This window comes from Zosterops lateralis (assembly GCF_965231275.1).
Source record: "Zosterops lateralis genome assembly, chromosome: 4".
NCBI lineage: Eukaryota > Metazoa > Chordata > Aves > Passeriformes > Zosteropidae > Zosterops > Zosterops lateralis.
The window spans coordinates 1,214,109-1,240,000 of NC_139765.1; the positions used below are offsets into that span (position 1 = coordinate 1,214,109).

At 45.0% G+C, this 25,892-nt stretch overlaps 1 protein-coding gene across 1 annotated transcript in view; it reads right to left on the reverse strand.

Annotated features, from left to right (window-relative positions):
• CACNA2D4 (calcium voltage-gated channel auxiliary subunit alpha2delta 4) overlaps nucleotides 1-23,607 on the reverse strand; it is a gene marked incomplete at both ends in the record, with an annotated part of 122,963 nt that extends 99,356 nt beyond the window's left edge. Inside the window, 10 exons of the mRNA XM_083860114.1 lie at nucleotides 3,128-3,217; nucleotides 4,053-4,127; nucleotides 6,064-6,214; nucleotides 7,638-7,698; nucleotides 8,235-8,366; nucleotides 10,213-10,375; nucleotides 12,266-12,325; nucleotides 13,756-13,872; nucleotides 17,767-17,848; nucleotides 23,495-23,607. Of these exons, the coding sequence (XP_083716240.1) occupies nucleotides 3,128-3,217; nucleotides 4,053-4,127; nucleotides 6,064-6,214; nucleotides 7,638-7,698; nucleotides 8,235-8,366; nucleotides 10,213-10,375; nucleotides 12,266-12,325; nucleotides 13,756-13,872; nucleotides 17,767-17,848; nucleotides 23,495-23,607 (1,044 nt within the window). The remainder of the gene's footprint in view (nucleotides 1-3,127; nucleotides 3,218-4,052; nucleotides 4,128-6,063; nucleotides 6,215-7,637; nucleotides 7,699-8,234; nucleotides 8,367-10,212; nucleotides 10,376-12,265; nucleotides 12,326-13,755; nucleotides 13,873-17,766; nucleotides 17,849-23,494) is intronic.
• Nucleotides 23,608-25,892: the final 2,285 nt, after the last annotated feature.

The following is a 25,892-nucleotide window of genomic DNA, read 5'->3' on the forward strand; positions in this document are numbered from 1 at the left end:
GAGGAGGGTGGATGCTGCCTGGGGAGGGAGACACATCATCTGGAGAGGAATTAACAATGTGACAGCGCCTGGAAAAAACAGCGGAGCTGTTGTCTGAGTCCTGTTAAAGAGGAGCACGGTGTGTAAAACAGGGAAAGCGATTTTTCTGCTCTGCTTAGCACCTGATAGCTCTCAGCTGCAGCACTCACACGCTGGGAGGGTGGTGTGTTCAGGGCAGGCAGGACAAAGGGGTACAAACCCTGCAGGAAAAAAGGGAGAGAGCAAGGAAGAGAAGGGAGCCGGAGAAATGGATTAAAAATTAATAAATAAGAGAAGAGCTCAAAAGACAGCACTTCAGATTAAAACTTAATAAATAAGAAAGGGCATCAAAAGACAGCACTTCACACCAAAGGGTTTTGAAGCACTTCATAAACGTGTGTTTAAGTCCATGGTTTCCCTGGGATGCAGATTTTAGTGGTTTGTGGCTGAATTGAAATGGAGAGTTCAAGTGGTTTATTGAGCATGGCAGGGAGGGACAGGGGGACCCTGGCTAACTGTTCTCCTGACACTGATCTGAAAATTGCATCCCTGATTAAAACATGCCCTGTCTCCCCTTGAGGATAATGGAGGAACACAAAGACACTGAGAGGTTTGTGCTCCTCTTCAACCCCTCTTTGCTACTCACACCTCATCGAGTGGGTCTCTGCTGGGCTGTTAATTCTGTGAGCAATTGGACTGGGGAAAATTACCGGGGAAATTTTGCAGCCACTTTCATTTACAGATATTATTCCAGGCTGCCTATTGTAATCAGCAAAGGCTGTTTCATCAGTGTGATGTGGCAGTTCTCATCCTCCTGCGTGTGAGCAACAGCTGAGAGGGGGAATTCTGGCTGATGAGGAGGGGGTGGGCAATCCCACTGATGCCTCAAGTTTTATTTTCCATGTATTTCAGGTTCTGCGGTGCCCAGGGGTGCAGCTCTGAGCTCACAGTCAGTGTCACTCAGCTCTGCACACAGCAGGGACACAAAACAAACCCTTTTCCTGCTGCACACCAAGGACAACTCTCAGCCCCAAAAGCACAAACAAGGCTGGGCTGGAGGGAGGAACAAGAAGGATGGGACCTCACAGCCTGGAGATGGAATTGGACAATTAAACCCCAATGTGCAAATGGACCAAAACTTATAAAAATGTGAGACTTTGTGACCATTTGTCCATTTTGTGCCCATTTTGGGTCCACCTTGGGTGTAGCCCTGGCCAGGCTCTTGTCCTGCCCAAGGTGGATCCTGGAGGTCTTTGAATAAATCCCTACTTTATTCTCTGGCTCTGCCCAGTCTCTGTCTCATCCTTCCCAAGGCATCACCACCCAAGTTCCCCTTTCTGCAGGCTGTGACTGCACAGATTTTGATGAAAACCCTTTTCCTTTGCTATTAATGATACAACTGTCAGAAACTCGAGGAAATTATTTCAGAGAGCCCTTAAACCACACCAGCACCTGGCAGGGGACTCCCTTTTGCCTTGAGCTGTGGCACTGGCAGAGCCTGGGGTACTCCAGGTCCGTGTTATGTCCAAGGCACAGAAATGATGCCTTTCCTCATCAGCAGAAGGTTTTATCACCACTGGGTGCTGCACTGTCCAAGAGCAATCTCAGAGCTGTCTAGAGCTCGTTAAGCAAGAGAGAATCAACAAGAATCAAGATAAGAGATGACTACTGAAATTGTTTGGTGCATTTTTTAATGCTAAATAGAGAGAAAAAAAAAAGATTTTTTTTATCCATCAAGGAGTTATTTCTCTGTTACTGCAGTGGAATCACCTTAGTCCACTGGGGTGCAGGGGCAACACTCTGTCCCTGGAGATGTTTTTTCACCATTCCTTGAGAAACAGAATTAAACTGCATATTTACCCCCAGGCTACTGAATTTCCCAGTCACACGAGGCAATGAATCATTTATGGCTCTTATCAGAGGGATTAATTCCCCTGTACCTGTGATTTCCTCCCCCAGCACTGCTAATCAGCAAAGTGACATTGAGATAAATCTGCAGAGTGATCTTGCATGTCTTCATTATCATCACTGCTCACTAATAATGTTCTTTACAGCCAGAATTGTGGTGTATTTTATATTTATCTGTAAAGGTGGCTGGGCAATGCCCAGTTGTGGCATTAAGAAAACTCCTGAGGCCACCTCACCCTAAATTTTCTTGCCTTTTGAGTGTTTGCAATTTTGTAGTGGAGATTCTCACACAGCTTTATATACATAAATTATGTATATATTTAGAATTATCTATTTTGTTTGCATATTTCTCCTCCGCGAGGAGAAATGTGATTGATGGTGATGTTCACCTACGAGGTCAAAGAGGTGGAAACCTGTGTAGCAAATCTTCTGCCCTGTGTGATATCACAGGGTGGAAAATTTAGGATTTAAGGTTTTAGTACATATTTTCTCTCTCTATATATATTATATATATATTAACATATATAAACATATATATACATATAAAAATATAGAATATAACGTAATATATATTATATAATATATATAATATAATACAGTATAGTATAATACAGTATAGTGTAATACAGTATAATATAATATAATATAATATAATATAATATAATATAATATAATATAATATAATATAATGCAATACAATATAATATGGTATATATAATATAACATATATAATAAATATATATATATTATATAGACATATATGTATGTGTCTATATATAAATAAAATATATATATTTAAAGCAATATGGATAATTTAGGGTGAAGAATAAGTCTTTTTTCGCCTTCTTCTCCATGGGCTGGGTGATGTTTTGTAATTGGGTAGAAAAATCCAAATTGTGGAATAAGGGTGGTTGGTTATTGGGTTAACAGTAAAAATAATTTAGGTGTCATCTCATTATTGGACAATTTATGCTTAAAAGACCTTGGAAAGGGTTAGAGACAGATTCATTTTCTACTTTGTAAATTCAAGCTCACAACTCATGAGACTGTACTATGGATAAGAATTAATAAAATCTGAGTCCAAACATGAAACTGTGACTCCTGTGATTTAATCCTGCCTCTAACAGAAGAAAATAAAGTAAGAAACCCACACAGAGGTGGCCAAGGGACACTCGTGCCCCACACAAGCACCAACTCTTACCTCTCTCAGGATTTTGAAGGACTCAGTCAAAGCCTTGTTCACAGTCCCCACTCCTTTTGCCTGCAGTTCCTCCACCAGCTGCTTGAAGTGCTGGCAAGGAGAGAGGGAAAAAAGACCCCAAAACCCAGGGATGAGTTGCAGGCAGGATGTTCCCTCTGAGCAGGGGAGGAAAGGGTAGCCCAGAAAAGGCTCTGCAGGGCAGGACTGCATTTCTCAGGCTCTGCACTCTGAGCCACTCACAATCCATGTAACATCATGGAAGGGGCACAACTACTGGAAATGTGACTTTCCCCTTATCTGATCTTTCAGGAAAAAAACCCCAAACAAACAAACCCAAAACAACAACAAAAAAACCCAAACCCCAAAAAACCAAAACATCTTGTGCACTCACAAGCAACAGGATGGGGAAAAAAAATAAAATTAAATGCTTGTCTATGATTTAAGCAGCACTGATGAGCTTAAATTAAACCCTCTCTGCAAAGGAGTGTCTGGTTTGTTTGGGAATCCTTTGGGAAACCCTGCAGACGGAATCACCCTATGCAGTCCTACCCTGTGACCTAGGGATAATCTGGGAAAAAAAAAAAACAAACTCTGGTTGTTGGAGGCACACAGGGATGTAGAAATACAAACCAAACAAATTGAAAGGGGAAGGGGAAAAAAATAAAACAAATCAGGGAGAGAAGCTAAAAATACCAGTCAGCCTGGAGGGTGGTGGAGCAGCTGGGCACAGGCTGGGCCACCTCAGGGCTGCTGAACCCTCCTGGATCAGAGCAGCAAAACCCTCCTCAGAGAGGACTTACTGCTGAAGGATCAGGCTGAGAAGGTATTCACCGTATTCCCTGCAATTTCACACCTCAGCATCCCAACCCAGCTCTGCCTCCATGCACAGAACTCCCTGAGTCACTCTGAGAGGGGCTGTACTCACCTCTCTGTTATCTCTGTCTGCTTGCACCAGGATACCCTTAAAACAGGGCTCCACAAAGTGAACATAATCATTGTACTGCAAAGAGAAAAGGGAAACAAAGGGGCTTGTCATGGGGGAAAATTCACAAACTGGCTTCATGTCCTGGGTGGATATTCTAACAGCTTGGAACATTGTGCCATTCTATAACTATTTTATGCCATTCTATAACTATTTTATACCATTCTATGCCTATTTTATACCATTCTGTAACTATTTTATACCATTCTATACCTATTTTATGCCATTCTATACCTATTTTATGCCATTCTACAGCTATTTCCCTTAAATATTTTTATAGGGATCATGGCAAAACAATATTTTGATGAACCATCTGTTTGTTTGAATAACACTTTAATTACAGTGTTTTGCTGAGTTCTAGCTGAGCATATCTACACATACAAAGTTGTTTTTTTTTTTTTTTTCCTTTCTTCCCCACTCTCACCACAAAGTTTTTACTTCCAATTTATGAACTTTTATCCCTGGCCTTGCTTCTGGCACTTTTTGCACACAGTTTTGACTTCTGGAAACTCAGTGAGTCCCCAGGCAGCAGCTGAACCTTGCAGGCTGAGGTTGGAAGGCTCTGGTGAGCAAAAACAAAGCAGTGAGCACACATTCACTGGGCTGGGATAATTAGTGGATGTGGATGATTCCAGGCTGGTACATGTGGGGTAAAGATGGGTAAGGCCCCTGTGAACCTTTTCCTGCAAGGTTCAGGAGAGGGCAATTCCTTAAGATGCTCAGCTGATCAATAAGAGCTCAGGGCAGGTTTAATGTCTCTGAGCCAGCAGGTTCTTGGTGTGAGTGCAGTTAAAAAAAAATAAAATATATATATATATTTATATATAACATGGTATTTCTGGAATTGTTTTTGAAGAACAGATGATATTTCAAACTCCTTAATGACTCCCCTTCCATTTTTTCTGCCAACACTGTTCACTCTTCCATCTGTCCAGTCACATAAAGACAGAATTGTTGCCACTGGAGTTTCTTAATTAGCTAACATAAGAAGCTATCAACAAAAAGTGGAATTTATATCTCAGTGGCTGTGCCCTGGCAAGCTCTCATAGAAAGAAGCCTGGGGAAGGAGATGGCGTTTGAATTAGCTTTGAAAATGAGAAGGTGAGGAGGCTTTAACGTGGCACCAGTCTTGCTGTGAGTCATGGGAAGGAGTTTTGCTTTCTGTGGTCAGTGGTGCTGGTTCTCTGTGGGAAACCAGCCCATCCTCACTCTGCCAGGGCTCAGAAAGGAGCAGAGGAACCCTGAGCCTTCCTGCAGGCCCAGCTGATGGACTCAGAACTGCAAGGGCAGCCCTGCAGGGCGCCGGTGCATAAAAAGGCACAAGGTGGGAGTTTTCTAGCCTGGAAACATTATCCTGAGGATTACACTGCTGCTGCTGGACCCAAAAACAGTGTTATGGCAAGCCAGGTGAATTATTAGTTCAGGTCCCTGCTAGCCCAGGTGTCTCCCTGCTGCCCTTTGTTATCTGCTGCAGTCACATCCCTAAAAAACAAGCCAAAAGATGCAGCCAACATCCTCCCCTGTGGAGGAGAGATGAAATGAGCTGGCAGCCACCCTGCTGAGCACACAAAGCAGCCTTCCCCAGGGAAATTTGGGTTAATCCCCTCCAGACCAGGTGCTGCTGTAGGTAGGTCACTGGGGTTTGCTGAGGCGGAGGAGGAGGAGGAGGGTGTGAGGCAGCTCAGCACAGGGATGGATGGATGGAGGGATGGATGGATGGATGGATGTGGATGGATGGATGGATGGATGGATGGATGGATGGATGGATGGAGGGATGGATGGAGGGATGGATGGATGGATGGATGGATGGATGGATGGATGGATGGAGGGATGGATGGATGGATGGGTGGATGGATGGATGGATGGATGGATGGGTGGATGGATGGATGGATGGATGGATGGATGGATGGATGGATGGATGGATGGATGGATGGATGGATGGAGGCAGACATACTGCAATGATGTTGACAAAGTCATTTTCCCCCAGGGTGTCCAAAATGGTGACAATGGTGTGCTTGGCAATGGTCATCCTCAGCCCCTTCATGCTGCCACTGACATCCACGATGATGACAATGTCCTTGGGAGAGGTGGCAGCCTGGATGTACCTGCACAGGGAAGAGCAGGAGGAGGCAGGTGAGAGCCAGGGAGGAGGAATGCTGGACGTGCTGCTGTCACCATGCCCACAGCTGTCCCCAGCCCCTCACTGGGACATCCACACCTCACTCTGGTACCTTCAGGCCATTTTTGTCCTTGAATAACTCATTTTTTTTGGATTGTTTTACTGACTTTATTTGAGTCAAGGGTTATGAAAGGATTAGAGTTCAAGCACCAGCAGCACTCAGAGGGTGCAAATGGAGTGTGCAAATCCAGATGCAAATTCCTGCTGCACACACACACCCCAGAGTGACAATTTTTTCTGCTTTAGCCATGCTGAGCAGGCTGAATAAACACACCATAGTTGTGAAATTTAAATATCCCCAGTCACACAAGTGTAATTCCCACTTGCCACATATTAGATGGGGAAAATTGCTAGCAGGGCTTCCTAACCTTTGTTCATGTACCTTGTTATAAATACATATTGTGGAATTGGCTTTTCGTAAATATTAAGATGAATACAATATGTATTTTATATGTATATATACATATAAATATATGCATTATATATGTATGTATATATATAGAATTGTATGTATACTATATGTATTTTATATTAAAATTATATAATTAGAATATTATGTTGTATTAATACAGTGTGTTATAAATATAGACATATAGAAAATTATGTTGTATTAATACAGTGTATTATAAATATATATACAGTGTTATATATAGTTATATATATAGTGTTATATAAATATATAAGGTTGACTTCTTGCAAATATTAAAGTAAATACTCCATGTATAGTTTTTATTTCTGCTCTTAGCAAAACTTAATAGCAAGATAGCTGATGTGGAGTTATGCTTATAACTAGACAACTTGTTTAGTTAAAATAACATCCATTTAATGTATAATAGAAACCCTGCTACAAACATGCCAACTATCAACACCAACGGTGTATAAAAAGTAAAAAACCAAAGCCCAAACTAAAAATAACAACAAAAACACAACCAAAAAACAGGCATGCTCTAAAAAAACAAACCCTCAAAAACACACCCCATACTAAACAGTTCCTAAAATATAAAAACTAATTTGTAAAAAAATCGAATATACAACAAACTAAGACAATAAAAAAGTATTCAAAAAAAACCCTAAAAATAACAGGCTGTGCACTTGCCAAGTCACCCAGCCTACTCCTATTTTTCTTTTTTCCTGTCTCCTAATTGCCTTATTTAATTTATTTTATTTATTAAACCTATTTCTTAAAACTGACCAAAAAAGAAAAAAATCAACCTCATTTTTCACATCACCCCAGTTCTTGCAGGAGCAGCACAGGACATTAATCACTGATCACCAACTCAGCACCTTGGAGAAGAGGGAAGGAGGGAGGATGGAAGGTGCTTTGGGCTCCAAAACTCCCCCAGACTTACCAGCCCCGGTTTCTGCAGTCAAAGGAGATGACCCCGTTCTCATCTGGCAACCACTTGATCCCTGCAGGAGAAAAATGGGGAAAGAAAGGGGGAAAATTCACTAAATGGCTTCATGTCCTGAGTGGGTGTTCTAACAGCATGGAGCATTGTACCTTTCTAGACCTATTTTTTACCCTTTTCTACCTATTTTATGCCTTTCTATACCTATTTTATGCCATTCTAGAGCTATTTGATGCCATTCTAGACCTATTTGATGCCAGAGCAGCAATCAGCACCCACAGGCAGGCAGGAACCTGCCCCTGCTGCTGCTCCCCTACCCCAAGGGAAGGCTGAAAAGGACTCCTTTGTTTTTGGGATGTGTCTCCCTTTCATACCATTTCACACAGACCAATTTGATTGGTGACAAAAAGGCAAAACCTCTTCACTCACATTGGTCAGAGCAGAGGGACAGCAAGAAGTCCCTCTTAGGAAAATGAATGAATAACAAAATTACAGTTACAAAAACATTTCTCCTGTTTACAGAGAATTCCCTGGGAAAAGAATTTCAGAAAACAAAAATGTCTCAGGCACAGAACCACAAAATCTCTGCTCCTTTACCTGGGTACAGCCTGAAGAATCCAGTGGAGCTGCCAAAGTACTGCCAGGTCAGCGTGGGGTCCCTTTCAAAGTTATCCACAAAAATGGGATTCAGGGCTTCTGACATGTAAACTCCATTGAGGATGGCAGGGTCTGGGGAAGAGAAAAGTGGGTGTGAAAAAAGGGAGGACATCCAGAACCCCTGATGGAGGAGAGGGGTGGGAACACAGGCAGCTGCAGGAGGAGTGGAAAAAAATCCTTGTGCAAAGCTTTTGGACACTGATGCATCCAAGTGAATGCTGGAGGCCACCACCAGCACTGCTCACAGAGGTGATCTCAGCTTGGTCATACACTCTTAACCCCATTTCTCTCCCCAGCCTTGCCTGCCCTCGAGCCCTCACCACCCTCACACCAAAGAATGTCTTGCATATATGTATATGTATATATAATATATTTATATGTATATATACATATAAAATACATATAGTATCATCTTAATATTTTAGTATCCAGCTGAAGTCTCCCCTCTTTCAGTTAGGATCTGTTTCCTCTTGTCCTGAGGCTGCAAATTTTCATGAAGAGTCCACCTTCCCCGTAGGTACTGTTCAGATACTGGAAGGTTATTTATCATCCTAAATAATATGGAATAATGCTGTCAGAGCCCCAGGGAGGAATCACAGTGCTGAGCACAGCTGGAACACCCCTGGGGCACAGCTGGGACACCCCTGGGGCACAGCTGGAACACCCCTGGGCAGGGCTCAGGGAACCTGTGGCTCTTGAGGATCCTGATGCAGCCCTGACAGCCTCACTACAAGGACTGGCTGAATTGATGGTGGGTGTCATTTCCTAAGGCAGGATTTACACAGTTGTGTTCTCTCTGCTCTTTTCCTCACCAAATATTTCTTTCCTCCTCTGCCTGCCCTTTTCCCTGGGCTGTCCCACCATGGCCCATCTCCTCAGGATCAATAGGAAGCTGCAGATTGCAGGAACTCCCAGGAGGCAGAGGAATTTGGTGTCTGGGCTGGCTCAGGAGAGCAAAGAGAGCAGCAGCAGCAGCAGGGAATCATGAGAATCTGGCCATTGTAGGATTAACTGTATTGGGGCTGGGAAGGGTGGGGCTCTCACCTTCCATTTCCTCTTTAGTCACTTTAGATATTATTTATTTATATAATTATTACATATTTATATATGAATTAATTATTTATATTATTAATTATCTATATGTTTATTGTTTATTTATAGGTTTATTTATATACTATCTAATTATATATTCTTTTTATTTATTTATATATTATTTATCTATTTTATTTATTTATTTATATTGGTTTTTAAAATACTTATTATTTATTTCTATAAAATTAATTTATATATTATTTATTTATTTATATATTATTTATATCTATATTATATATAGATATATTATTTATATCTATATTTTTATTGTTTATTTATATAACAGTTATCGATATATTTACTATTTTAATGTATTATTTATTTATATATTACTTATTCATATATTTATTACTTATTTATAGAAATAAATAAATAAATATAGATAAATATATATAGATATATTTATCTATATACTTAGTGCTTATTTTAATAACTATAATTTATTTTATATATATCTATATGTCTATTATTTTTATAGGTTTATTATTCATTTATATATATGTTTGTTATTATTTATTTAAATATTTTACTGTTTGTTTTTATATTATTTATCTGTATATTTATTTATATCTATTATTAATTTTTATCTATTTATCTATTTATTATTTATTTACATGTTTGTTAATAATTTTTGTACTTTGTATTTATTTTTATATATTTTTTATTTTCTATTTTTAATTTTTTAAAAAAAGATTCTATTTTTTTTTTAATTTTTAATTTAATTTTTTTAATTTTAGTTTTTAAAATTTTTTTTCTATTTTTTTTAAATTACTGCTGATAATTTCCAGGCCAAGCTCCCAGCAGTGAGGAAGCAGAGGCCATTTACCTTTGTTGTAGACATTGGTGGGCAGCTGGATATCACTGTAGGTTGTGTTCACCAGCAGGTTATTGAAATGCTCATTTGGCTCCAGAATGAACTCATCCCCCAGCTCCACGTAATTGTCATTTTCATCCTTGTCATTAATCAGGAGAGAGTTGTAGTAATCAAACTGGCGATGGAGACAATGGGGAAGAGAAACAATGAGACAGACTGTTACCAGCACTGCTGGGAAAAACACCCTTTAACACAAAGAGGGGACATATGGAGAGTCAGACCTCAAAAGGAGCCACAAAGAGGCTTTTATTGCCAACTGCAAGTGCTGAGCTGCCCAAATGATGGTTCCTGGTCAGGTTGGTGCTGTTCTGTGCCCATACGACCCAAAGCACTGCCAGTGCCAGGAGCATTGCTGAAGAGTCACTCAAGGGGCAAAGGGGACACTCCTGTGCCCTATGGAGGGGTTTAGGGATCAGCTGGAAAGGTGGGATGTCCCACAGGGGATGGGGGGACCCTCCTGTGCCCCACAGAGTGTTTGGGGGATCAGCTGGAAAGGTGAAGTGTCCCACAGGGGCAGGAGGAACCTTCCTGTGTTCCCTCAGAGGGGTTTAGGGATCAGCTGGAAAGGTGAGGTGTCCCATAGGGGCAGGGGAGAACCTTCTGTGCCCTTCAGAGGGGTTTGGGGATCACCTAGAAAGGTGAAGTGTCCCACAGGGGATGGGGGGACCCTCCTGTATCCTGCAGAGGGGTCTAGGGATCAGCTGGTGTCCCACAGGGGATGGGGGCCCCTCCTATGCCCCCCAGAGAGTGTTTGGGGGATCACCTGGAAAGGTGAGGTGTCCCATAGGGACAGGGAAGAGCCCCCTGTATCCCCACAGGGTGTTTGGGGGATCACCTGGAAAGGTGAGGTGTCTCACAGTGTCTGTCTGTCTGTCTGTTCTGGGTTCTCCAGTGCTGACCTCACCCACCCTGTGTGTGCAGTGTCACCTGCTGAGCTACAACCCCTGGGGGACACCGGGCAGGACTGTCCCCTCACCCCGTCACTCCAAGGAGTAGACACTCACAGGGAGAGCCAAGCACCCAGCAGAAGGTGCTCAAGGACAGGGCAGTGTCCCCCACACCCCTGAAGGTCACTGAGGATTTACCATCCACAGGCACATCCAGGGCATTCTCTGTCCTGGGATAACCCGGGTTTTTAAGATGGTTTTGCTGACTTTATCTGAGCCAGGGGTTATGTGAGGATTAGTGCTCGGAGGGTGCAAATGGAGTGGGCAGATCCAGACTCCTGCACCTCAACTCCAGCTGACCCACCTACCAAGACTAATGGGATTCTTTTTATTAAAAAAAAAAAAAAAAAAAGGGGAAAAATAAAAATAGTGAGATGAAATCAGTAACTGGCTCGATTTCCAGGAGTGTTTCCATTTTTCCTGACACTGAGACATGTATTTTCAGCCTGTCCTCCTGCTCAGCTCTCTGTGCTTGTGCTGTAGACAGAGAATATTCCACAGTCTTTTCACTGCAGCTCCCCTCCCCAGCAGTAATCCCACAGCTTGGCCACAACAAACAGTCATTAACAGAAAGCCAATTAGCCAAATTGCTTGGACAGCACCAGACTTTCACCTTGAGGGAAGGCCTGACCAGTGGATGTCTGCCTGGTACAGAAAAGATGATGGGAGCTGTGTAAGAAAGATGGTGAGAAATTCAAGGTAATTTGGATTAACAGATTTGCTGTGGGTATTTAGGTTTTTAGCTCGTTTTCCAGTCAAGTAACCCACAAAGTGCCAGATAATTTGCACTAAAATGTGACATAACTTGGCTGTGCAGTAAAAGTCACGCCAAGAGTGTCGTGCAGCCCAATGTCTGCCCAAATCCTTCCCCTCCCAGAGGCAAAGGGACAAATCTGTTTGGTTTGGGATGTGCCAAGGATGTCTCTGACTCACAGCAGTCTCTGGACAAGATGAGGGTGCTGCAGACAAAGGGAATTCCTGGAATTTGAGGGGTGGGCTCCTGGCTGTGCCTGCCCTGAGGATGTGCCACCTTTTGTCCCTGAGCAGGGTGAACTCACCTCCAGGGAGGAGTTGTACTCATGGTTCAGGTCTGCATCTTCTGCTGCCTCCACCAACCTCTAGAGCAAGCACAGGGAGAGGAGGGTGAGTGGGGGCTGTGGCAAAGCCCCCCAGATGTTCTTCCAGCTGTGTCAGTGGCTGCCTCCCTCACCACAGCCAAGTCTGGGGTTATAAACTTCCCTCCTTCCCTGCTGACCTGCTCATTCTGGGCTACAATTTTCCATCTTGGAAGGCACATCATTGGCAGGTATTTATTGCCAAGTGTGTTCACACCTACTCACTCCAGAGTCCCTGCTACACCCCTGAGCAATTTTAGATATCACAGGACACAGACAAACAGAAACAGGTCAATATAGAGAAACAACAGACAATTTTAATTTAATTTTCCATGAACCCTTCCAAAAAAAGCCATGGGAAAGGCATTTCAGGCCCAGCTTGATGTCAGTGTCTCATCAAAGGAAAAGGCCTTGTGGGAGTCTCAGTCTGGTGTTGTTACTGAGACAAAGACCATGGCTGGGTTTCCTAAAGGGCTCAGCACTGCTGTGGCCATTTCTAAGCTCTTCCCATTTATGGAAGGCAATAAAAGCAGCCAGTTTTCTCCAGTATGATGCTTCAGGTCACTAATTCTGCATTGGTGCGGACTGGGAAGGGATCCAGCTAAGCACATACGTGTTCTCAGGGCTGCACAATCAGCTGCAGCCTCAGCAAAAATACATTTTGCTCCTTCATGAAGGAGAGAGGGAATCCAAACACTGGAAAAGTCTGGCTAAGAGCTTAACGTTAATGGGCCAAAGCTCGGGGACTAAACAGGCCCCACATTTCACTTGGAGGTTCAAAATGATGTGTTTCTGGATGGCTTTTCCACATTAGGAGCCTTAAACAGTCAAGGCTCTGTGAGTACAGAAATGTGCTTTTCATGGTGGGTAAATAACTGGGAATATGATAAACCCTTCGGAGCAGGAAGCGAGAGAGGCCAGGACCATTACCTGCTCTGATCTCCCACACTGCAGCAGCCACAGGGCCCTTTTGGCACCTCCTGCACACTTCCCCATGTACACAGCTGGAAATCCCAGCACCTTGCCTGCAGAAATTCCCCCTGAGCCACCCACACACACAGAGCTGAAACCAGTCCCCACTCCTCAGTGGCCAGAGAGCATTAATGGGAGGATGAGCTGGATTTTTTCACTCAACAGCTTGTCTCCTAAAACAGCGCTCATTCCCTCATCTTTATTCCTAGACTTTGTTTTTGCCTTCTTTTCTAATTTAAGAGCAGGGAGAAGCCAGCATCCCCCTGTCTGAACGCCCACAGCCTCCCACCGGTGTCTGCTTAAAGCTCGGCGTGAGCAGCCAGCGGCACCAGCAGCCTGGGCAGGGAGTCCTCACACAACCCCTGCTCCCACACAATGCTGGGGCAGGCAGGGGGGTCTGTGCCTGCTGCTCTGGGGCTGGCAGGGCTCAAATTCCTGCCCCAAAAGCCCAGGGGTTGTACCTCAACAGCCTCCACCTTCCTGCGGAGCATGCTCTCCATCTGCTCCGAGAATTTCTTCACCAGCTCCAGCCCATCCACCTCCTTGATCTTCAGCGTTGGCTCCACGTCCTTGTACTTCTGCTCGAGGGAAAGAGGAAAATCCTGCTGAGCAGGGGGTCCTCAGGGGCAGGGGTGGGTTTGTTGGTGCTTGTTTGGCATTGTCTTGGTGTTGGAACCACTGCTCTGATTTTACCCCCTTTTCCACCCCATAATTCACATCAGTGGCCACAACTCAAAGCACTTTGACCAAGCAGAAACAACTGATCCAACTGTGAGTTGTTGAAAGCAGCCATGCACCTGAAGCTGTTAGTGCCCATAAATCAGAGAGAGAAGCAGAAAGCCAACATTTAAAAAGCCAAAACCTTGCCCTGTGGTGACATCCACAGCAGATTATACACATCACACACCTCCAGCTCACCCAAGGCAGAGGGAAGAGCCAGGAGATGGAGAATTGCAGCTCTCCCTGTGTCACATTTGCTCAGGTGGGGAGGTGTAGGAATAGGGTAAAAAGCTTTTTTTTTTTTTTTTTTTTTTTTTTTTTTTTTTTTTTTTTTTTTTTTTTTTTAATTTTTTTTTTAGTGCAGTTAATAATTGTAAGTTTCTATATAAATTGTGAGTTTCTATATAAAGCTGTTTTAAGAATGAGAAGTTCTTTTAACACAATGAAAGGTGAAAAATAAGTGCATTTGTAACAATGAGAGATTTGTCTCATTGGAATTAGTAAAGAAACTGTGTACATGATCCAAGAATAAATGGATTTAATGGACAAGTAAAACATCTTTAACTAACCAACAGAATAATTAACAAAAAAGCTATTGATCAATTAAAAGTTGCCCTCAAAGTTTGTAAAAACTGTATAAAAACCAGCATGCAGCCAATAATAAAAGAGCCTTCTAAACTTTTATGTGTCATAACCATCCCAAAACCCAGGGAAATGTGCTGGCAGGGCAGGGGCTGTCCTTTACCATGTAACTCAGGAATTGAAAAAACCCAAGAGTACATCTAAATTGTGTAATCTGCCTCCTTCAATCTGCACTTTTAAGACTGGATACAATAATGGGCTTTATTTCTTAAAAATAATAATAAAAAAAAATCCCACAGCTAACAGAAAGAAGGAATAAAGAAACCTGGGAAAGGACACAGGATGATGAACTTATCTCAGAAAAGACAGAGCTTTATCCCCTGAGCATTTTGGAAACACCAAGGCAAGCAAACTGCAATTCCCTGGTCCCTCAGTGTCAGTTCTGCCTGCAGTGTTTACAGCCCATTCCATCCCCAGCACTGCAGCCATCTCAGCCAGGGAAAAAGCTTTTGGGGCACTTTCTTGTGCTGGGGAAAAAATAAATAGAAAAAAAAAATGAGGTGGTGAAAAGGGCAAGGAGATGGCAAATCCTTTGAATTAGGAGAAAAAAGACTTTGCACATCTTTAGGGTGAACCCCTTTGGTCCAAGAAGCTCCATGACCATCCAGGAGGAGGCTGAGCCCAGGGAATGCCCAGAGCATGGGGCAGGCTGAGGAGGTCAGCCAGAAATAGCAGCAGCAGCATCACCCAGCCCCAGCAGGCATGGCAGGGAGGGAGGCTGCTCCCTCTGCCTGGCACGATTATCAGCAAAGGCTTTTACTGGATTAAAAAACGCCAGGCCTGGGGAGCAGGGACAGGCTGCAGGAGGAGGAGGGATTTTTTTTTAATTTTTTTTTAAAATTATTATTATTATTATTATTTTTTAATGTGCTTTTGACATCCTCACAAGTAGATGTTACTGGGTAATCACGAGGAATCACAATTATTAACACGAATCCTTTTAATACAGGAATTAGAAACACAGGAGTCACAAATATTAAAAGGAATCACAAGGAATCACAAATATTAAAAGGACTCCTGAGGAAATCACAATTATTAAAAGGAATCCTGAGGAAATCACAATTATTAAAAGGAATCCTGAAGAATCACAATTATTAAAAGGAATCACGAGGAATCACAATTATTAAAAGGAATCATGAGGAATCACAAGGAGTTTCTAGTGGCACACACATCAGGCCTGAGATCCAGCCAGAAATGGGAAGAAAAAAACCCCAACACCAAAAAACACCAACTTTTCTTCAAAGTTCCAGATTGCTGAGGAATACATCAAGTTTGAGCTCAAATCCTATTTGAGCTCTTTTTCTTTTCCTTTACTAATTCTCATGACACAAATCTCTTGTTGTTACAGGTGCACTTATTTTTCACCCTTGGAATAAATCGTTGTGTCTAAAGAACTTCTCATTCTTAAAACAGCTTTATATAGAAACTTGCAATTTATATAGAAACTTACAATCCCTAACTGCACTAAAAAAAAAATATAACAAATTCAAACCACTGCATGCCTGCATTCCTGCCATGGAAATCTCTGATGTTGATGATTGTTCATCCAAGATTTCCCAATGATGGGCAGCAAAGTTGTGATTTCAATGCTGAAATCAGCTCAGGTGCACAGAGCTGGCCAAAATTATCCTGTCCCACCTGTGCTTAGGGTTCAGGCCATCAGATTATTATAAATTCCAGAACAGGAGTGAGGCCTGGGAGAACTGCCTGAAAGGATCTGGTGTTGAAAAGAGGCCAAAAAGTGAGCTCATCTCTAGCAGAAAGCCTTGCCTTATTCATGCAGCACTTTGCATTCCCTGCAAACAGCAGGAGCAATTCATTAAGATTCCCCTCCTGCAGGCACGGGGGTGGGGGATTTAAAAGTAGAATCTCCAGAAATTCGGGATCCTGAGTTTTATCTGCGAGCAGAGAGATGTCACCAGAGAGATATTCCTGTCCCCACCTCCATAAAAATCCAGCCTATTGAAGGGCACGGGGCTGCATTACTCACTGCTAGTGGAACTAAATTGAGAGTGTGAAAGACATTCCTTTCCTCTTCACCCAGGAAAACGTCTTGACTGAACTTCTCAAGTTTGTCTGCTCCTTGCCATTTTTTTTTTTTTTTTTTTTTTGGGCTTTCTAATAACAGCAGGGCAAAGCTCTGATGCAGGGTAAAAACCTGCCCTTGGGGAGTCTGGGGATGTCTGGCAGCTCTGGGGATGAGGGATGCAGGGGATGGCAGCTCTGGGAATGATACAGCCTGATAGGATTGAGACCCAAACCCTGTGTTTTGCACTGGGATAATTTCTAATGTGAGGACAGAAATCAGACACCCAGGAGGTGCAAGGGACAACTCATGGCTTGAGCTGGAGAATCAGAGAAGGAGTAAAGGAAAAATGAAGTGGATGGGCACAAAGTGGAGCCTGAATTCCTCTGGATGCAGCCAGCAGCCCCCCAGAGCAGCACTTGGGAGGTGCAGGGCAGAGATGCCCAGGTCTGGAAGAGGAGCAGCCATTCACCACCATGAATACTTCCATACAGCTGCAAATCTGCAATTTGTTTAGATTTGTTAAAGGAGCTTCACCCTGGAATGCTGGCAGGGAGTTTACATGGTGAGCAAGGCAAGCAAAGCTCTGCCTTTCTGCCTGAAGCAGAGTCTTAAGGGCAAAATGCAAAGAGCTGATAAACAACTGGGTGAATACAGATGAGAAAGCAAAAAAAAAAAAAAAAAAAAAAAAAATTAGTGTCAGCTAGAGAGATGCAGGATGAGGAGGTGAGTGATGAGTAGCTGAGGGAATTAAAATAGGAGGGATGAAAGGTCAGCCTGGGAGAGCAGGGAGTGATCATCAGAGGGGAAACACGAGGGGTGCTGTTAAAAAGCATTTTTCACAAAAAAGGGGTCCAGTGAAGGTGGTGAAAGCAGGGAAGTCATGGGATGGATCTCCCTCCCCAGCTCCTGGAGAATGGCCACAGGGATGGTTTTTGGGATGGTTTTGGTTCCATGGTTTTGGTTCCATGGTTTAAAAGGCAGTTACACCAGTGTCTCATCCTTTCCTCCACCCTGGGCAAACCTTGGGGGGCACATGGGGAGGGGACACAGAGCCAAGGGAGCCCTCAGGGGTTCTGCCCACCTTCTGCAACAGGAGAGAGCCTGAGTACTTAGTGACAATGGAGTACAGCTCCCCACCAAAGGCGTCTGCCCAGGACTTCACCCTGAAAAAAGGGGCCAAAAGAAGGAAAATCGATGTTAGTAATTCCTGGTTACATCTTCAGACAGGTAAAACTCAATTTTCCCAAGAACAAACCCCTCCTTTTCTCTAAGCCGCTCTTCCACAGGGGCAGTGCTTTGTCCCCAGACTGCAGCCAGACCAGCAGGGAGGCAGGAGACAGTGCTGCCCTTGGACATTCCCCCCAGGACACTGGTCAGTCCTGCTGGTCCCAGTCACTGAGCTCGGAGCTGCATTTGTCCCACCTCACTTTAGATACACAGATTTGCTCTCAGACAGCAGCCCAGCTCCTTCTGTTGCTGGCCAAGAGAAATAAATTGCTTTCTGCAGACAGCAATTTGTCTTCCCTGACAGGCCCTGGGGTGAAGGGCCAGACACCAGATCTGCTGAAGAGAAATAAGTGTCAGGACTTGGAGAAGGTGTCACATCCACCCCTTGCATTCAGCAGAGCAGGCCAGAGGAATTCTCTGCTCTCCCTGGTGCTGCTGGATAATGCCACAGCAGATTATGCACATTGTCATTGCAAAGTGTCAGATTATTCCCTTTTCTGACCCAGAGATGGGGCAGCTGAGAGGTGTTTTAAAAACTTTTATTTTATGTTATTTTCAGTCTCATGTGAAGGGTGAGACAGTACAGATGTTACAATTCACTCCATCACAATCAGAAGCCAAATTATTTCCTAATTATAATACATTATAAGCATTTTTTGGCCCATCAGCTTTTGCTGTTAATGCCTTAAAAGCCAATCATCTAAAATTACCCCTCATGGGTCCTGCCACAGTGCACCTTTCATAATTCTATTTCTCCAAAGGATCCAGTCTTATTTGCAAGGCCACCCTTTAAAACTTGTTTCCAGTTTCATTTCTCTCTCATCAATGTCTGACCTATCCTGTGGCATTTCTAAATCAGCATTTTTTATTTCCATGTTTGCACACAGATCCATACAGTGTGAGCCTTCTGTTTGGGCTCTGAGAATTCCCTACAAATCCATTTTCCATTCCCTCTTGAATGGAAAAGACTTTTTTGGTGGCCTTGTTCACCATTTGCTGTGCACAGTGAAACAAATCAAATCCATGTTGTCAAATCAAATCTATTCCCCACATTAAATCACCCTCACCCTTGTGCCATCCTGGAAATGATGGAGAGCAGTGATCCCACATGGGGAAAATCTGGATGTTGAGGAGCATCCTGAGCACTGAACCCTCCAAATCCAGACAGATGGCTCCCAAAATGGACAGAGCATTCATCACAAAGCTGCTCCACAAGCCACGTTATGCACATTGTCACTGCAAAGTGTCAGATGATGCCCTTTTCTGACCCAGAGATGGGGCAGCTGAGAGGGGTTTTAAAAACTTTTTATTTTATTTTCAATCTCATGAAAAAAAAAGTGAGGGTACATCTCCCTCAGAGATTTATTTAATGCACTAAGTGGCCTCCTCCACTGACCAGAATCCTCATTTATGATGTGCAGAGTTTTACCTACAGCTCCCAGTGGAGTTCTTGGGGTCCCAAGCAGGTTTTACCCTGATTCCCCAGAGCACAAATAACACACCCAGACAGAGATGGGCTGGGAAATAAAGGCAGCCCCAGAAATGGGGGAATAATCACAGAGCTCCCTCCAGCCCAGGAGAGGCTGCTGAGCCTCCCCTCCTGCACACAGGGGATGATCTGGAGCTGCAGCTCTGCACTGCACCTCTCCCCATTGCTATAAAAAAAGCATGAGAGAGTGGGTGCCTTTTGAAATCAATCCTTAATTGGCAATGAGGCATTCAGCTAAAGTCAATTTCTTTTTTTTTTTTTTTTTTTTTTTTTTTTTTTTTTTTTTTTTTTTTTGCATTGTGCTCTGCGTCTTATTTTGAGAGCCAGAGCTTTTATCTCATCATTTCATCCTTAGAGAGAAAAAAGGGAATTCAGGTATTTTCCAAGAGACTAGGATTTATTGGGCTGTATCAGAGTTATCCCAGCAAGCCTGGAATAAAAGAAGAAATAAGGGACAGGGATCCCATGGGATGATTTCCTGTTTGTTGTGGTAGTGACTAATGCATTCCCTTAGGCATGAGGATCCCTGGATCAACATTTAACCTGATGCCCATCTGCTTCAGGAGTTTTATGTACAAGATGTTTTGTGCTGAATTTAACTAATATCCTCCACTCTCCTTGCCTTTCATTGAACCTAAACAGGAAGGGATGGTAATTTTAGCAGGGATGTTTATTTTTACCCCATTTCCCTCCCCTCACCTCTGTTTCATGTAATTTCATTTAATTTCATTTCATTTTCTCCTCCCAGCCCTCAATATTTTCCCACCCAGCAGGGTGAGAGTCTGTGGTGTCAATTCCTGATTAGTGGATGCAGTTGAGCATCTTCTTGAAAGTTCTTGAGACTTTCAGCAACAGCAGAACTTGAATAAAAAATGGGATTTGTGTAGTTTTGAGGTGTCTGCTCTGGCTCAGGGACTGGTATTTCTTCTGGTCTCAAAGCAGAGGAGGGATGAGGAATAAAGACCAAAGACAGAACCAGAGACTGGCAGCTTTGGAAGGTTAAAGGGCACAGAGGGGGCACAAAGGTCTCCAGTCCCTGTGTCACAGGGCTAAAGGTTGTGTCACTAGAAATCTAAAAATACCTCCTGGCATTTAATGGAAGTCAAAAAGTAGCAAAGTGAAGAGGCAGAAATACACTGGCATTTATATATTTAAAAGACAATTATTTGCCAGGGAAATGAGCAGCCTTAGAAGGCTGGGAAATTAAAGACAGCCTGCTGAACTTAAATAGGTTTCCTTAATTTTTTTTTTTTTTTTCATAAACAAGGGAGAGAAAAGATCAGTCTGAAATTCATCAGGTGGCAGAGGAATTTCTCCCAAGGTCTCTGGCTCTGCCCAGCTCAGGAGCAGATGGATAAAGGCAACAGGAGCAGCCTGAAGAGGCCACAGCAGGTGGATCTTTGCCTCTCCCAGCAGCACTTCCAGGGAAGAAGAAGGAGGAGAAGGAGGAGGAGAAGAAGGAGGAGAAGGAGGAGGAGAAGGAGGAGGAGAAGAAGGAGGAGAAGGAGGAGGAGGAGGAGAAGGAGAAGAAGAAGAAGAAGAAGAGGAAGAGGAAGAGGAAGAGGAAGAGGAAGAGGAAGAGGAAGAAAAAGAAAAAGAAAAAGAAAAAAAAGAAGAGGAAGAAAAGAAGAAGAACAAGCAGAAGAAGAAGAGGAAGAAGCAGAAGAAGAAGAGGAAGAAGCAGAAGAAGAAGATGAAGAAGCAGCAGAAGAAGAGGAATAAGAATAAGAATAAGAATAAGAATAGGAATAGGAATAATAATAATAATAATAATAATAGGAATAAGAATAGAAATAAGAATAAGAATAATAATAAGAATAAGAATAAGAATAAGAATAAGAATAAGAATAAGAATAAGAATAAGAGTAAGAATAAGAGTAAGAATAAGAATAAGAATAATAAGAATAAGAAGAATAATAAGAAGAATAAGAATAATAAGAAGAATAAGAAGAATAAGAAGAATAAGAAGAATAAGAAGAATAAGAATAAGAAGAATAAGAATAAGAATAAGAAGAAGAAGAAGAAGAAGAAGAAGAAGAAGAAGAAGAAGAAGAGGAAGAAGAAGAGCTGCTCTGTGTGCTGATGTGACTGAGCAGATCTGTGCCCTGCTGGGGCTGGGTGAGGATGAGCTGGCAGTGATCCAGGCAGGACACAGCAGAGCCTGACTGAGCCTTGTGTCACCTCACCCTGACCAGACCCAGCTGCTGCTGCTGGAAGGGCTCTGCTTTTGTGTCCCCAAAATGTCCCCGTGTAACCCACCAAACACAGCCACTTTCTGCTGATTTGCTCCCCCTCTGGGCCTCTGTATTTCTCTACTGAAATTTCATTTCAAAAGGGCGACTTTTGTGTTTTGGTTAAATTTGTGAGTGGATTTGAAACACCAGGGATTAATTTAGCCCTTGGTCTGGTTTTAGTGCCAGAGGAGAAAAGCTCTTTTTCTATTGTTTATTCTTCATTCTTGTACAGGAATAAGTTCCAAATTGTGCAAAGTGACGTACATATAAATATATTTATTTTTTCAGTAGTAAAGGGCTATCACATTGTAACAAAACACATCAGAAAAGGATTTGGGCAGAGATTGCCTGCCTCTAATCCCTGCTCTTGTATTCAGTGGCAAGAACAGCAGAAAGGACAGGCTGGCTCCTGAATGCCACAATGCTGAAAGGTATTCATTCCCCTGCAGCATTTATTTATCCTGGACATGGAACCTTGGCTGGCACGGTTGGAAGTTGGCAGAAGTTGGATTTTATCCTGTGTAACCCCTGTGCCCTTTCTGTGAATGGAAATCCAACAGCAAATCAGCAGCACTTTTGCTGGGGAAGGGCTGGACAGTGCAGGAATAGAATTGGTGGCAAAGTGTCCTGAGACCCCTGTGGGTGATGTCAGGATGGGCTGCACTGGTGACACATTTCTGAGGGTGTTATTGGCAATTTTGGAATAAAAAACATTTCCCCAAATGTAGGAAATTCAACTTAAGCTGACCTGTGTTGATATTTCAGACATATCTCCTTCTGGATCTGAAAACCATTTCTCCAAATGCAGGAATGGGCTTAAGCTGACCTGAGCTGATATTTCAGACTTTTCTCCTTCTGGATCTGCCTGGCAGTGCTGTCTCCTCTCCAGCCCAAGCTGCTGCCCTGCACCCCAGAAACTGCCCCACTACAACTTTTACCCACGGCACCGCTGACATTTTTAATCCTTCCAGGATTTAACTTGTCCAAATCCGCTTAAGGAGGTGAAGTTGTTATAAACTGGGGCTGCTGAGGGGTGCTGGGCTCTGGGGGGGCTGGTGCTGGGGGAGCCCCTGCAAACCCACACCCCAAAAATGGATCAGAGTCCCTGCAGGTGCAGTGCATGCACAAACCATGGCTGGGTGTGCCTTGTGCTGCAGCTCAGCTTCTCATTGCTCCTCTCCAGAGCTCTGGGAAGGGCCTTTCTGGAGAGAGGTGGAGCAAGCACAAGGCAGAAGTGCTGAGGCCTCTCTCCTCTATTCAGACTCCTCTCTCTCTCCCCTCCTCTCCCAGCCACACACCCTTTTCAGCCAGTTACCATCCAGAGCAGAGCTGGGAGCAGAGCTGCAAACCCACTCTGGGTTTTGTGTATGGCAGAGACACAAATCAAAGGGTGTCTGAGCCCTCCACAGCCAGAGCCTGCCCAGTGCTGTGCATCCCTCGGGTGCTCCTGGCACACTGAGACCCAGCAGCCTCTGCTGGAACCCCTCTGGGAGATGCCAAACTGGGGCCTCTCCTGTCTGCCTCCACTGTGAGACCCCTGAAGCTGCAGCAGCATCAGTATGAGGGTTTTACAAATATGTCTTAAACTGCTTTTGCCCAGTGCATTATGCAGAGCATTAATAGATGTCAAAATATTTAACTAAAGGAGATGAGCATAATTTTTTTTTTTTTTTTTTTTTTTTTTAAATACTGCTGTGCTTGAGGAGACGTGTTGCATCCTAGTCTAGATCTGGACACAAAATTCCCGGTTCCTGTGTCTGAGTCCTCTGCCAGGGCAGGGAAATGCCACCCCCCTGGAATAATGTCCCCACCCTCCTGTCCCTGCCCTCGGCATCACCAACAGCCCCAGAAACACTCACGTCTCCAGCGGGATCTTCATCTGGGCCCTGGCGCAGGGCGGGACGCAGAGCAGCCAGAGCATCACCATCATCATCCTCATCCTCCTCCTCCAGGGCAGGGCGGCGGGCCCCATCCTGCGGCCCATCAGCAGGGGCTCCTGCCGGCCTGCGGGGGCTTCCCTCGCTTCCTGCAGCCCCGGGGGGGCTCCCCCCAGGCCCCGGCCATGGCCATGCTGCGGGAGCGCCGCGGGGCTGTCCGGGCTGTGGGCGGCGGGGTGAGCACCCAGGGGTGCTGAGCCCTCCGTGCCTTGGCCAGGGATGCGCACCCAGGGATGTGCGGAGTTTTCCGTGCTCTGGCCAAGGATGCGCACCCAGGGGTGCTGAGCTCCTCTCCGTGCCCTGGCCAAGGATGTGCAGATTTCTCCGTGCCCTGTCCAAGGATGAGCACCCAGGGGTGCTGGGCTCCTCTCCGTGCCCTGCCCAGGGGTGTGCGGAGCTCCCGGTGGCCGCTCAGGACGGAGCTCCCCTGGCCCGGAGCTGCAGAGGCTCCGTAATCCCCTGCCAGCCCTTAATCCCCCGGCCGAGCAGCAGCAGCCGCAGATTTAGGGAAGTGGAGTGGGATAAAATCACCCGGGATTACTCTGATTTCTGAAGACGGCTCTTGGCTCCTCCAGCCGGAGGTCAGGCCGTGCTTTAATGGGGTCTCGCGTCTGTATCCCCCAAAAAACGCTTACCTGAGCTTTGAGCTGTGCCCGGCGGCGCCGCCCAGAGCTGCGGGATGCTGGGGGGTACCTGGGGCAGGTTGTCCCCCGTTATCTCCTGTCCCTGGGGCAGATTGTCCCCGTTATCTCCTGTCCCTGGGGCAGGTTGTCCCCCGTTATCTCCTGTCCGGAGGGGACAGGGGGTGGCACCAGCAGCCTGGGGACAGTGAGGACAACTTGGCCCCTGCCCAAGGCTGAGGGATGCTCAAGGAGGCTCAGGGATGCTGAGGGATGCTCAGGGATGCTCAGGGATGCTCAGGGAGGCTCAGGGAGGCTCAGGGATGCTCAGGGAGGCTGAGGGAGGCTGAGGGATGCTCAGGGAGGCTGAAGAAGGCTGAGGGATGCTCAGGGAGGCTGAGGGATGATCAGGGAGGATGAGGGATGCTCAGGGATGCTCAGGGATGCTCAGGGAGGCTGAGGGATGCTGAGGGATGCTCAGGGAGGCTGAGGGATGCTCAGGGATGCTCAGGGATGCTCAGGGAGGCTGAGGGATGCTCAGGGATGCTCAGGGATGCTCAGGGAGGCTCAGGGATGCTCAGGAAGGCTCAGGGATGCTCAGGTAGGCTCAGGGATGCTCAGGGATGCTCAGGGATGCTCAGGGAGGCTGAGGGATGCTCAGGGAGGCTGAGGGATGCTCAGGGATGCTCAGGGATGCTCAGGGAGGCTCAGGGATGCTCAGGGAGGCTGAGGGATGCTCAGGGATGCTCAGGGATGCTCAGGGATGCTCAGGGATGCTCAGGGAGGCTCAGGGAGGCTGAGGGATGCTCAGGAAGGCTCAGGGATGCTCAGGGAGGCTGAGGGATGCTCAGGAAGGCTCAGGGATGCTCAGGGAGGCTGAGGGATGCTCAGGGAGGCTCAAGGATGCTCAGGGATGCTCAGGGAGGCTCAGGGATGCTCAGGGAGGCTGAGGGATGCTCAGGGAGGCTGAGGGATGCTCAGGAAGGCTCAGGGATGCTCAGGGAGGCTGAGGGATGCTCAGGGAGGCTCAAGGATGCTCAGGGATGCTCAGGGATGCTCAGGGATGCTCAGGGAGGCTGAGGGATGCTCAGGAAGGCTCAGGGAGGCTCAGGGATGCTTTGCACAGGGCTGATGAGCCTTGGCAGCACCCAGGACAGCAATGCCAAGGCAATCTCCCCCCAAACCACCTCTCTGTGTCTCTGTCCAGGGGAGAGGAGGGAAAACGACCAGTGGAAAGCAAAAGTTACACAAAAGAAAAGGACTCTGCCAGTTTCAGCTGGTGGCCTCCAAACGTGGGTGATCATTTATTCATAGGCAGCCCTTCAGTTTGGCCAACATCCACTTGAGGCTGCCATCCCCTGGGCTGTGTCTGGAGAGCCAGGGATCAAAGGGGCCAATTGCTGAACCTGATGGATGGCAGGAGTCAAACTCGGGTGAGGAAACTCATTATCATCGTGAGGAGCATGAATTATAAATAACTACAGATGGGGCAGCAGAGAGAGCAGGAATTACTGCTCTACCTGTTGGACAGCTTGGCTACATGGCTGTGAATTAACCCATTTATTCCAGTGCCTTCCAATCATCTTTTGCATGTTTATAAATGGCTGATTTAATGTAAAACACAATGTAAAATGCAAATGTTTAATGTGAAATGCAAAGGTTTAATGTAAAATGCAAAATTTTAATGTAAAATGCAAATA